Source organism: Amblyomma maculatum, chromosome 10, assembly GCF_055883805.1.
Source record: "Amblyomma maculatum isolate TAMU_Amacu chromosome 10, ASM5588380v1, whole genome shotgun sequence".
In the NCBI taxonomy this organism is placed as follows: domain Eukaryota; kingdom Metazoa; phylum Arthropoda; class Arachnida; order Ixodida; family Ixodidae; genus Amblyomma; species Amblyomma maculatum.
The window spans coordinates 36,821,570-36,834,641 of record NC_139353.1 but is presented as its reverse complement, the minus strand read 5'-3'; the positions used below and the strand labels follow the sequence as shown (position 1 = coordinate 36,834,641).

Here is a 13,072-nt window from a genome sequence, read left to right as displayed (position 1 = left end):
GCCGAGTGACAAACTTTCACGGCAGAAAGAAGTCAACAATCGTGCCTGGGAAAGATAATGTACAAGGCTGCAGTGTTACAACCCAGTTGGTTGGTTTACGCATCTTAGAAGGAAACTTGAAAGGCAAACACGAATGGCGAAATACAGCAGAACACCGCTGATGCACTTGTAGGAGCTGCATTCTCCTGGCTACTGCGTTTTCATGAGCCGGACCCATCCAAGCCACCACGTAATACAAATTTGGCTGTACAGTAAACTAAACAGTAACAGTTTACAGGAAACTGTAAAATCGGCTTACCTTAAGCAAGTGCGATGGCAGAGTGTACTTTACGTTGACTAGTTAGACTGTACCAACCAATGCCTCCTTTAGTGTGACTAACTATTACGGTGCATGCCCCAATAAACTACTCCAGCTCACTGTACAACTTTTTCTTCAGATTTGTTCTTGAGCCAGCAATAAAATTTGATTACATTGAAAATTGGACCAAATTTATTTTGTTACGGTAATGTTAAGAATACACAGCGTTGCACAAACAAAAAGTCACGAAAACTAAATAATTTGTAACGATGATGTTGTCACAATGCTAAAGGCAGGTTAGTGCCTGTCATATGTATTTAACTTCGCTCTCGCCGCTTCCACTACTTCTGAAATTGTCTTTCAAAAAGACGAACTTGTGCTTTCAGACACAGCTCACCTTGGCTTGGATAGCTGCTAGGTCTCGTTCCATGCCAGACAGACGTCTCTGCAGGGTCATGATGCCTGTCAGGTCATCACCCAAGTCTTCGGTGGCGCGCAGCAGCTTGGTCTTTTCCTCGATCCATGTCTGCAAGAAATGAGAGCGTTGTGTCAGATGACAGCCTTGCATCTGTGCAGCATTTTACACCTCATATAGCTATAGCTGTCATATGAATAATATCATCATAGGATTGCTACGGTGGCTTTGAACGAAAGCCTACATCCTCTTGTAGAAATTCAGAAAAGGTAATGACGTGTATATCTGCTGAATTACATTTCCGTTCCCTGTATATCGAGAAATGAGCAAACGCCACTCACAATGGTCTCCCGACACTCGACGTGGAAGGTCTGCACGCCATGGGCCGACGCAATGTTCTCCCGCTTCTTTTCGGCGGCGTCCCGCAGGGCTGCCCAGCTCTGGTTGAGCGAGTTCTGCTTGGTGAGTACTTCCTCCGCATTGGGATGCTCCACGCTGAGCAACTGTCGAGCCAGCTGGTTCACGACAGCCACACGCGAGGCGCTGTTGTTCATCTCCTGCTCGAAGCCCTCGAAGCGATGCCGCATCACTTCCGTGTCCTCCGCATCCCTCGTCAGCACCATGCTATCGAGCATCTTGTTCTTCTCCTCAATCCATTGGTGCACACCGTCCGCCTCGTTCAGCAACGTGTGCAGTGAGAGGGCGTCGAGCAACCGCTGCTTCCGCAGACGACCCAAGTCCAGGAGGTCTTTGTACCGACGGTCGATGGAGGCCAGCCGCTCCAGGACGGCGGGCGACTCCCGCTCCGCCAAAGCGCCGGCCTGTGCGTGCAGGGCATCGATGGCCTGCGCGTAGCTCTTGAGCTCCTCCATGACCTCCTTGTGCTTCTTGAGTAGGGACTGGACGTTGGCCTCGTCCCGGCCGACGTCGTCGCTCGAGACCAGCATGAGTGTGTCCAGCATCCAGGTGTCCACATCGTCGGCATCGGCGAAGAACTGGTGGAAGTCGAGGGCCTTGGCAAGGCGCTCGGCACGCTGTGCCTGCAGCTGCCGCAACCGGTCCCAGGCAGCCAGGACCTCAGCCGATCGTTCGGCCACCCTCTCAGAGCCAGGCATGTCCTCCGCGGCCAGCGACTCACCAGACCGCACCACGGCCTGAAGCTGCTGCTCGTGGGCTGCCAGCTCATCCTCCATTGCCTTCAAAGAAATGAAATTAATGAATGAAGATGCTGGCAAAAGTTAGATTGATATGACCTGCAGACATGTTTAACCATGAACACAGGAAGATGGCCTGCTGGCATCACATTTTTATGGTGTTTTGCACAATGGCTGGGAATATTTTAAAACTTGGAATAGTTTGCAGATAGTTTTTGCTATTTGATTCAAACTGCACTTTCACCATTTGAATTAGTCGAATCTCGCAAGTATTGAGAAATTATGAATCTCCATTTTACCAAAAGTCTCACAGAAACATAACCTTGTCACGAGTGAACCAGCCCACATATGGAAACGCTGTCTTGCATAAAATCAATGCGCCATCTGCCGTGGAGAGCAGCCTCCGTGTGCTCATGGGTCGTAAGACGAACTAAAGCATTGTGCAGCATATCAATGCATTGTAACGCAATGCAAATGACGCCTGACTGTGAACCTGACCAGCAACCATCCTCTCGTCTTTGATAACCATTAGTGACATGCAGCATACGCGGTAATGGCCCAGCTGATAGAGGACAGCGGAAGGCATGAAGCTGTGTGACCATTTCGCGGCAACCACTGTGACTATTCTCAGCTTCCATCAGTCAGAAATTGGGAACTGCACATCTCAGCAGACAAGAAAAAGTCGTATGACCACAATGAGTATGTGGGGCATCTAACAGTGTCTTTAAATTTTCATGAATTTTAACTTCAATGTTCACACACCTGCATTAAGCAGCCCGAAAGCTATGGTTCCAATATGCATAACTGCTCCCGTATAAAGGACCCCACTAGCAAATCACTGACGCTTACAAACTATGGGACATCGTCAAGTTAACAGACTGCGAGGCCGTGACAATGAAACAGTGTTTTGGTTTGGTTAGTGCGGTTTAAAGTCCCAAGGCTATGAGAGACACCATAGCGGAGGGTTCCTGAAACTTTAGCCACCTGGTGTGCTTTAATGTGCACTGACATCACATGGCACACAGGCACTTTGCTTTTCGCCTCCACCGAAAAGCAGCTGCCACAGCCGAGATTCAAGCCCGCATCCTTGGCAAAGCTACCGCAGCAAGACAGTGTTCCCCGACAACAGACCAACCTTGTTCTTGGAGATCAGCAGATGCACCATGGTGAGGTCATGCCCGAGCTCGAGTGAAGACAGGATTCGATCCTTCTCCTCGATCCAGGCCTGCTCCTCGGCCATGTCCCAGTAGAACTGCCACAGGCGCCGCGAGTCTTCCAGCCGGCGCCTGCGCTCGGTAGCCAGGGCCAAGAGTTCGGCGTACGCCTCCTCCAGCTGCTTCACCCTTTCCGCCACCAGCGGATCGGCGGGTGCTTGCGCGATGGCCGCCCGCACCCGCTCCCCGAGCACGTTGACGTCCGCTTCGAGCAGCGAGTGCTTCTGCAGCAGGTCTTCGACACCCATCAGGTGCTGGCCCAAGTCTGGACAGGCCAGCCGGGCCTTGAGCTCCTCCATGGCGTCCACGATGTACAGCATTTCCTGAAGGCCCTGCTGCAGTTGCAGGCATGCCTCGAGACGCGCCCGCCGCCCACGTAGCAGCTCCAGTAAGTAGCTCCACAGGCGCAAAACATTGTCCTTCCTGCATCGGGGCAGAAGGGGGAAATTAACCAAATGGACATCGACCTGAACGAGGCTAGAGAAAACCAAGGACAAATAAGACCTCGTCATTCTTGTGTGTTGACCCCTCTCTCTATCTCAGCTTGTTTTGCCTTGCAAGCGTTTCAAGCATCATAATGCACAACCCAGCCTTGTCAGAAGGTGCTTCAAACTGCAATAGTGAACTAGAATATGAAGACATTTCTAGTTCACTATACTTCGAACTAATGACACTTTTTCAAGCATTTAAAACAGGAGACAGAAAAAAAAATATTGGGCCTGATAGTGTGCGTTGGTTGGTTTCAGCTACTTTTTTAGCTATGAGAGAGTATGACAAAATGACTCAGCACATTTAGTATGATAGGTTGCAGCACAACGGCTAATTTCTCCATTTTATAAATGCAATTTCTTTTAGTTATGACGGACTACGACACAGCGACTCACTACTTTTAATTTCTTAGCTGCAACGACTCAGCACTTCATAGTTTGTTATTTTTGTTCCTGCCTTGTTATTTTCAAATTTTTATTCTTACGCATTTTTTAGTTGTCAATTATTTAACTAATTATGGGTTTAGTATTAACCACCACACTTCACACTTGCCATCAATTACCTAGCACTTAACGATCAACTACAGGCCTCCGTTTTTCCTAACAACACTCGAGCCAAAAACTAGGGTACAACGACAGCTTTTCTACTAAACGGACTGCACAAGTTTCACATTAGATATGCCTTGTTCTAAAGATATAAGCTGGGAGAACCAAGAGAGTAAGGAAATTGCTCTAAGCTTGATCAACCATCACCTGGGAGAGCTGGGCAAAATAACACCAGAGCAGGAAATTCTGTAAGCTTCCAAAACTTAGCACACCAACTTCTGGCCTCCTAATACAAAGCCGCATTGTAAAACAATGTGGGACAGCCACATCTGGCATAGGAATCAATCAACCAATCAAGTTTTGGCTTTTCTTGATGATAGCCTGTTACAGTCTTTGTCAAAAATGCACGGCCCAAAGTTTTCGCTTCTAAGCCCCGTAATGGGGCTCATTGCATCTCCAGCATTCAAAACCTTGTAGATGACAAATCTCGTCCTCATACTTTTCCAGAAGCCCCTTACAGAGCTCAGAAGCGAACCCTTTGCGTCGTATATTTCTGACAAAGACTGCACATTCAGTATTATGCTCAGATGTTCACCTAACATAACACAAGGCACAGGACAGGGGAAAAAAAAACACTTATACTTTACGCTGACAAGTCTTCTGCAACATTTCAGCTCAGAGCTCCATTAAATTGCTAAATCTTGCATCTGGCTGAGGATTAAAGGAGCTCCACTACAGTCACATAAAAAATTATCCATGCACGCAGTATTTCCTCTCACTTTTACTACCTCGCAGTCAACCTCCTAAACATGTTATGCTCCTTACTGGTTATAAGCAATATTCACGGCAACATTAACAGGGCAGTGAACTTGGATAGGTGGTTTATACGTAGGGTTATTCGTTTTAGGGTTTATTTCGTCAAGTCGGGTGGGTAAAAATCAGGTGCTATTATTCGACTTGATAATAGGGGTGCAATCTGGTTTTATGTAATAACGCTCAGAAATTACGGGTTTTATCAGGTTACATCTATAAACTAGTAATTCATTCGATTCCTCCTAGTCAGTGGGTAACGATTAGGGTTAGATTTTGGGTTGCTTTTTAAGAATTTAATAATTCAGCGTTTCTGTCTTAATTATTACTCTCAGTGATGTGCAACGGTCAGTTCTTGGACAAGAAACACTTTATTCACGTGAGCTGGTCATCGTTAACATACATAATCATCTGCATGCACAACATTTCGGCTTCCATGAGAGACCTGTCTGGTCTCTGGAGGCACCTTAGCTGAGAGAACGTCCGCTCAACATCACAGCTGCCGTTGGCTTAGAGACAACAATATCGACGCTGCATTTGCTAGCCTGGGGTAGCGCACAGTTGCGTTGTTCCAATAGTCCATCAGTTCAACACTTTCATTTGTGGGGCTTGCTTCCAGCAACTACTAGCTAAACTCCTCGCAAAGTGAGCCTACATCGCCCGACACGGAAATAAGAGAGGTAGGTAGTCACCAACCGACCGACTCAGCAGTCGCTTCTGGAATGGATTGAGCACGGCACCCAGTTTCTACATTATGAAGTGGTTTTCTTCTTCGTCTGAGGTGTTCGGTTTCAGACTGCAGCCCCATTTTGTAAAGATTTTCGAGCAAAACTCTTCACAACAAGTTTTTACTAACGTGACACTGCTCCTAGGTAACACAGACAAAACCCTTTTTGCTCGATCGCTTTTACCAATAATCGTGGAAATGATCGAAGCTTGGCATCAGAAGTTTTCAGCTTTCAAGCGTTTTCTGGACGTCTAAATGTGGCTCAAGAGCATCTCTCATTAAGACTGCCTTCCCATAAAGAACCTCTTTATCAGAAAGTATCGCTCGAATAGCTTCTGCTTTGGTGCTTTCATACGAGCTTTCAACAAGTTCCGTGCCCACAGTTGTTCTAGAAACCGAGAAAAATTGGGTTTTACCCGATTTTTTTAAGAACATGTGCGAGGTACGAAAACCATTAAAGTCTGGGTTTTTAATCGAAAAGGAACAACTTTATTTATACAGTTCAAAAAGCACAGCTTAGTAACTGCAGCTGAATGATTCCCACCAACAGAACGCTAGGTGCAAGCCATGTGATTCAAAGCATAAAGCATTCCATGCTGGCAACCCAAAACAGTGGTGGCGGCAGTCTCGGAATAAAACACACGGTGCATTATTCTGCTTGACATGCGTGCATTGTTTCTCACTTCAGAACAGAGAGCATTCAACTCTGCGCGGCTGCGCTCGCACTCGACCACAGCTGCAAGTGTTGCGCCATCAATCAGTCACCTTACTGCTGTCACAACAAAAGAACGGACATTTAATTTCTTTTTCCTGCCTCCCTGCGTCTGCTACAACCCACGGCTAGAAAAGGACGGTGTCTTGGAACAAGTTAATAACGCGAATTGTAAAACAACACACAGTCTAAGTGAACTTAATTGCTGACCACAGCTATGCAAAATCAGCAGCTTTAGATCGGTGTCGCTTTGAACACGGCTATCCTTGGCACTCATGCATACAAGCAAACTTCCAGTGACCAAATCTGACAAGCAGAAATTCAGAGCACGGCATCAGGGCCACAAGCAGTGGTTTCTCCTTCTGCACAGGTCTCAATCCCACATACCCAGGAGGAAATGGAACGGCAAAGCTCACCTGGCATTGATCCGGTCCACATCGTGGTACCCTTCGGCCTCGAGTTCGCGTGCCACGGCCAGCACGGCCTGCACCCGCTCTTCGTAGGCCAGGATGTCCGTCTCGATGGCCTCGTGCTTCTTGGCCGCCGCCTGCGCCGAGGCCAGGTCTTGGCCGAAGTTGTCCTGCGACACCAGCCGCTGGTTCTCGGCCAGCCACGTTTCGCGCATGCCTGCTTTGCGGTCAAAGCGTGCCGCCAGCTGCTCCAGCTTCTCCTGTCGGATCAGCTCCTCGCGCAGCGCCAGTTCCCGCTCGTGCTCCGCCTTCTCCAGTCGCTCCCACGCCCGGTTGATGTCGGCGATCAACTTGCCCTCCCGCGGAGTGTACGGCCGCTGGTTGTTGGCCCGAAGCTGGCTCTGCAGCGCAAATAGCAGTACTTCGAGGTTGCCCTTCTCTTCGAACTTGACAGGCTTCTCGGTCGTCCGGTAGGCGTTGAAGGAGAGCAGCTGCTGCTGTACGCCGACTAGCGAGTTGGCAAAGTGCCGGTCCGACAGAGCCACGATGGTCTCCTCGATCCAGCGGAGCAGGTCCGAGGTGAGGCCTTCGTACTCTGCGATCAAGCGCTCGTTCTCTATGGCCAAACCGATGACCTTCCCGATACGCTTTCCCTGCACTGTCTCGGCCTTCATCTTGGAGAAGTAGTGGTAGTAGGTGACCACATAAGTGATGATGGACTTCTCGTCTGGGTTGTCCACGAACACGTCCTCGGCATCAAGGAGTCGGGTGAGGCCCAGCTTCTGCTCGGCAGTGGTGAACGCATTGTTCAAGTTGTAAATGGCATTGGAGCGAGACAGCTTGTCGTACTGGATCAGATCAGGCCTGAAAATCAAAAACATAGACATGGTCGATTAGAAAGCTAAGAATGCCATTGCCAAGTGGTAAAAAACAGTCACAGGCCAAACTTCAGACCCAGCTTCTAGGACAGCACAGCAATAAAAGCAACAGCCCATCACTAATGAAAAAGATCATTATGGCATAAAGGCCCGGTTGATTTTTTAGTGATACCAGCAAGAGCAAACACCAAGCCACCAAGATTGTTAAGAGATAAAAATATAAAAAAATATTTATTACACAAGTCTCATAGAAAACCAAGTTGATTGAGAATTGAAATGCGACCGAATTCAGAGCTTATCCTGAAATAAACCATGACCATCAAAGAAATATGTAGCTAAGAAAGTGAGCTCGGAACACTCGCAGCATAGCTGCACGTCTGCTTCAGCATATACTCACTGCATGCAAGAAAGTTGAAAGTTCTGCTACACATGCTCTACTACGGTCGAGGTCATGTAAACAAACAGCCACCTCCACACTTCAGCTAATGGCTTCAGCTCATGGTAGAAATCATGCTAACTTGACAACACGAATGAATAAAAATAAATGGTTCTCTTTTATGAGATATCAGTCAGCAATGCTTTCAGTAGAATTTTAAATATACCAGATACTTCTCTTACCATGTCTAAACTTCCCTTAAGTAGTCAAAGCTTCCCTCAAGTTATCCAAGCTCCCCTCAAGTTGTCCGAGCTCCCCTCAAGCTGTCCAAACTCTCTTCAAGCTGTCCAGACTCTTCAAGCTGTCCAGACTCCCTTCAAGCTGTCCAAACTCCCCTCAAGTTTTCCTTGTCCAAGCTTCCCTCAAGTTGTCCAAGCTCCCCTCAAGTTGTTCAAGCTTTGCTTAAGTAGTCCAAACTTCCTTTACATGGCCGGCATCTTTGAAAACTGTTTGTACAGAACGAAAACTGCCTACCTATGCTTGTGGATGAGAGCATTAAAGGCCAGACCATCACGCCAGCTGGTGGTGAAGTTGCGCACATTAACGTTGGGGTAGCCAGCAGTCTTCATCTGGCACCACAGCAGCAGAGCATCCTTCGCAGACTTTGTCTCTTGGTTGTCCACCTGCTCGATGGTGATGTCTTGGATCTGAAATGAAACTGCCCTTTAGTGCCCTCTTCCACTGAGCAGCCACGTAATGGCAAACCTGGAGCAACTCGATACCACAATATAGCATCAGGTACAGCTACCATAATGTGCCAAAATCCTTTTGATTATGATATGGCAATCCTTAAAACGTTATGGCATAATGCTGTACAATTCAGGTGCACAGAACATTACCCTTCCATTCCTTTTCCTACTTTCAAAACAGGTGCTCTCAATCTTCATTATTTTTGGGGAAACCTAGCTTTCGAAAAGGTTCAGAAGAACAACACGTGTATTGGTTTTCACCTCTTTCTGCCTTAAATGCACGCATAACAAGTACACCTACATCCAGTAGATGACCGTATCAGGGTTTGCTTCTCCAAGATTCTCATTCATATAAGGTACGAAATAACTTGTACAGCTCAAGACGGCAGATTAGCTACAGAACTAAAAGCGTGAAAATATATATATAGTCTTTTGCACGCTTTGACTGGCACCATTCCAATATGCGCAGCTGGCTGACAGATGCAATAAAAAATGCAACGGAACCTGGAAACGCAAGATGATGGTCCAGATGAGACCCAGGGTGAGCCGCGAGTTGCCATCGACAATGTCGTGTGAGCCCAGGTTCTCAAGGTGGACGCGCTGCTCCTTGAGGAAGGTCAGCGCCTTGTCCACGTTCTCCAGGCAGTGGATCTTCATCTTGCCTTTCGTTGGTTTTTGCTGCACCGGGGTCAAACAACATGCACTCACTGAAATGCGCAGCATTTCCACGCCAGATAAAGCTAATCTCTCAACGTTACCACATTGTGAACTGGTTCAAAGCCAAGCTAAAGTGTCCTGTGGTACACTTTAGCCATTAAGGAGATTAACTGTTACTGGTAGACACTTCTCTCTTTTTACCTTAAGAGATACTAAACCATAATACAGCTGTGCAAAGCAAAAGGAACCGCAGGGCTATTTCATTAAAACAGAAAGCTGCACTTCAAGCCACTATTGTAAATAAAGTAAACTATGTGAAGAGAGTTGCATACACAAGTTAGCTTTCAGCAACAGTTCACAGAAGGTGATAGCATGTAACAATGACTCAGCTCTGGGCAACTAAAATCAAAATTATTTAAATCAGTGCGGATCAATCAGGTGTCAGCTGTTTGTAAACCAGCAGTGCTTTCTGCATTGTCACTTAATGAAAAACTCGATGGCCACAACTGAGAAGGTTCCTACATTTTGCACAGCTCCAAGCTATGTAAAAAATTTACATTCACAAGCGACAAAAAGTTACAGCTTAAGAGAAACTCAACAGGAATGCCTCCGCACACCTCTTAGATGGCTTGTGTGCTTCGTAATTCAATGAGGACAAGTCATGCCACCTTTCATTCGCCAAAAATGAAAAATAGCGAGCTTCATGCATGCTTTCAAAATACACACAAAAAGAAACTGCACAAACTATAGAGTATGCAAAGTGGTACGGCTATAGTGGCTTTATCAAAGGCTACATGCAATCCGTCATCATCACTACATGTATTGAGGGCTGTTATCTGCCAGAAGCGATTGCGAAAACTACTTGAGAGATTAGACGCCCATTTTGAGTAGTGGCAAGTGATCTGTGTGCTCAGCGCGATACTACTTTGGTCCAAGTCTTGGCATCCTACCCCTCTCTTCGTGAACCTAGTCTCAAGCGCAGTCACACGCAACTAAGCGTCCCAAGCGAACTGGCCAGAACGATAGCAGGCTTCCCTTCCCCCAGTTCCAAGGAGTCCAACTATATGAGGTTCATAAATGGAAACACACACACACACACACACACGCACGCACACACGTGCAATTACAAGCCCCTCAATGTTGGCACCCTGGCTGGTATGCTGACTACCAGCAGCGAAACATGCCCACTAGCAAATATCAAAAACATATATACAAGAGAACTTCCTGAACAACAGAGATTTAGAATACACAGACATTGCACATACAGTTACCCAGCGCCGCCTATGGTATTACCTTGCTGTCAGAGGAAAATGCTTTACGATGCTAAAGTCGAATTTCCTCAGACAGGTTAAAAAGTAAGTCATATTTTATTGTTGAGCACTTGCTTCATGTAATGGCTAAAGCAAGTGCCACAAAGAACATTATGATGGGTTACTCTTATCACCAATATGGAGATCAACTTGCAATGCGTGTCACAAAGTCAGGCACGCGTGACAAGTCAGCAAGCAGTGCTCTCACAGCAGGTGCACCACATGCTTCCGACAATGAGCATAAAAGGCTACATGCGTGCGGAAGTTCATCTGAATTTCAAAGCACCCACACTGCCACAGTGATGCTCCCGCTTTGGTAGGTTACCTTATCTGGCGCTCAAAGACACACCTATGTGTTCCCATTAATAAATCACCTCATTGCACTACAAATCACCTCATTGCACTACTGCCCTCAGAAGGTTCAAGGTCGATAGTGCAAACAAGTCCATGTTGGAGGGTGTCTCCCAAGCTTAGCTGTGGCTCCGATCGGTGCAACGCTGTGCATTGCAAAGGAGGAGGGAGTTTTTTGCTATTCCGACCCTGCTCAACACTGTTTGAATATCACCTTCGCTGCCTATTCTGCTTGGATCAGCGTACAATGTGAATGCAGAAAGGTATACAGCAAGCATAACACAGGCTATCACCATGGCTCGATCTAGCTTGAGCCCGGTAAGTCATATTAAGCGCAACGTGAAATGTCAACAAATTGCAGATGCAACTAAGTTCTATACTATTAGAAAGAATCAGTGACAGGGCAATTGTACAGCATTGGGAGTCAGTGCACTTTGACAGTTGTGCATAGGGAGTAAAAAAAAGTGGAATTAAGGCATAGTCAGGGGCACTAGCTACCCGATTTGAGGTTGGCAGCACGTTACGGACGTCATCTACTGAATTAACTGTGTCACTTTTGAATGATACAGCCCTGATGCTGCTTTCACACATTGCAAGCTTGCTAATGCCACAGCTAGCCGCTGTATGAGGCATGCATGAGTTCTGAATAGTGGCACTGCCTGTCACATGCTTGACACGGCTATAACGTATTACAAGCCATATAAATGCAACACTGCAGGAACAAGAGCAACATCTAAGTTGAGCAACACTGAGTTCAGTGTTCCACGAACCGTAGTATGTGATTACAATACATTTGAGAGGAGTCAAGGCAGTTTCTGCTAAAAATTAACTACGTCTTGCTTAGCATAAATATGTCGAGAAGACCAACGGACATGAACGGCACCTCTCTGTGCCAACTTTGGAGTGCTTTCGTGAGAGGTGCCACACCTTCTGGAGAACCGAAACTTATCACCGCTTTCGGTTCCTGCGCCATCGTGCTGCGATTTCACGCAGGGGACGGCATGTGGGGTAGCAAGAAAAGAGCGTTACCAGCTTCTCGCCGGAGAGGATCTCGAGAAGCTTGATGAGCATCTTGCCATCGCGCATGTCCGTGGTCAGGTCGGTGATGCGACAGTTGGCCCGAACCAGGTGCGAGTTGACCCACTTGCAGAAGGTTTTGCGCTGCACCATTTCACGCTCCTCTGCACAGTACAAGAAAAGCAGCGCGTGTGAGCGAAGCCCTTGGTCGGGAAGCCACACAACCGCGCCCACCTGCCAAAGCTTTGATGCGCGACCGTTCGAAGAGTCGCGACGAGCTGTTGCCGCCGTCGTAGTCGTAATCGTCCATCTCCTGGGCGTTGGCCGTGCTGGGGTCCCAACGGAGCCCCACGGAGATGTCCGTGGTCATGCTGACCTGCGAGCAATCCGACAACGCCAAGGTCAAGCCCCGCACTCGCTGTCTCCCCCGCCCGGATAGAGAGGCACCACGGGGGCTGTAGCACGGCCGGCCGGACCTCGCCCTGCAGTCCTAACCCTCGGTGGCGCTAGGAGGGCACCGACGCCGAAATCGTAGCGCCGCCGACAACGCCGAGTGACTGACACTCGGCCCATGACACACACGCGTCCATCCGGCGACATCTGGCACCGTTAGGTGCCGGCCGTAGAGGGCGATCGAGCCAAGCCTTCGCGGCAGAGCGGTCTGCTCCGAGAGTGAAACCTACAACCGCCATGTTTGATGCGGGATGCACCTAGACGCGGCACCGCGGCGACCGCTTGTTCCGCGTCCGGCAGGAAGACGATGGGGAGAAACTTACCGTTGGTCCTGGGACGCGGTTATCCGACTGCGGCTCACGGAAGAGAGTCCAATGCTCCGACTATCCGGCCGCCCCGATCCGGCCACTCCCGTCAATGGTGATGAGCTTCCGTAGGTAGCTGCGCGGGAGAGGAGGAAAGACGACTCCGGGATGGCGCGACCCCGCCCTGCACGCGACGCGCCCC

The 13,072-nt window shown here is 48.2% G+C and overlaps 1 protein-coding gene across 4 annotated transcripts in view; it reads right to left on the bottom strand.

Moving 5' to 3' along the window:
* beta-Spec (spectrin beta chain) overlaps positions 1 to 13,039 on the bottom strand; it is a 41,779-nt gene extending 28,740 nt beyond the window's left edge. For 3 of the 4 annotated variants that reach the window (XM_084582504.1, XM_084582506.1, XM_084582507.1), the window contains exons 1-9: positions 12,889 to 13,038; positions 12,347 to 12,488; positions 12,125 to 12,276; positions 9,282 to 9,455; positions 8,563 to 8,735; positions 6,781 to 7,638; positions 3,003 to 3,504; positions 1,055 to 1,909; positions 696 to 824 (exon numbers count right to left, since the gene is read on the bottom strand). In XM_084582504.1, the coding sequence (XP_084438630.1) occupies positions 696 to 824; positions 1,055 to 1,909; positions 3,003 to 3,504; positions 6,781 to 7,638; positions 8,563 to 8,735; positions 9,282 to 9,455; positions 12,125 to 12,276; positions 12,347 to 12,482 (2,979 nt within the window). In that variant the 5' untranslated portion in view covers positions 12,483 to 12,488; positions 12,889 to 13,038. Of the gene's footprint in view, positions 1 to 695; positions 825 to 1,054; positions 1,910 to 3,002; positions 3,505 to 6,780; positions 7,639 to 8,562; positions 8,736 to 9,281; positions 9,456 to 12,124; positions 12,277 to 12,346; positions 12,489 to 12,888 lie in introns of all 4 variants that reach the window. The other variant, XM_084582505.1, reaches the window with a different exon arrangement.
* Positions 13,040 to 13,072: the final 33 nt, after the last annotated feature.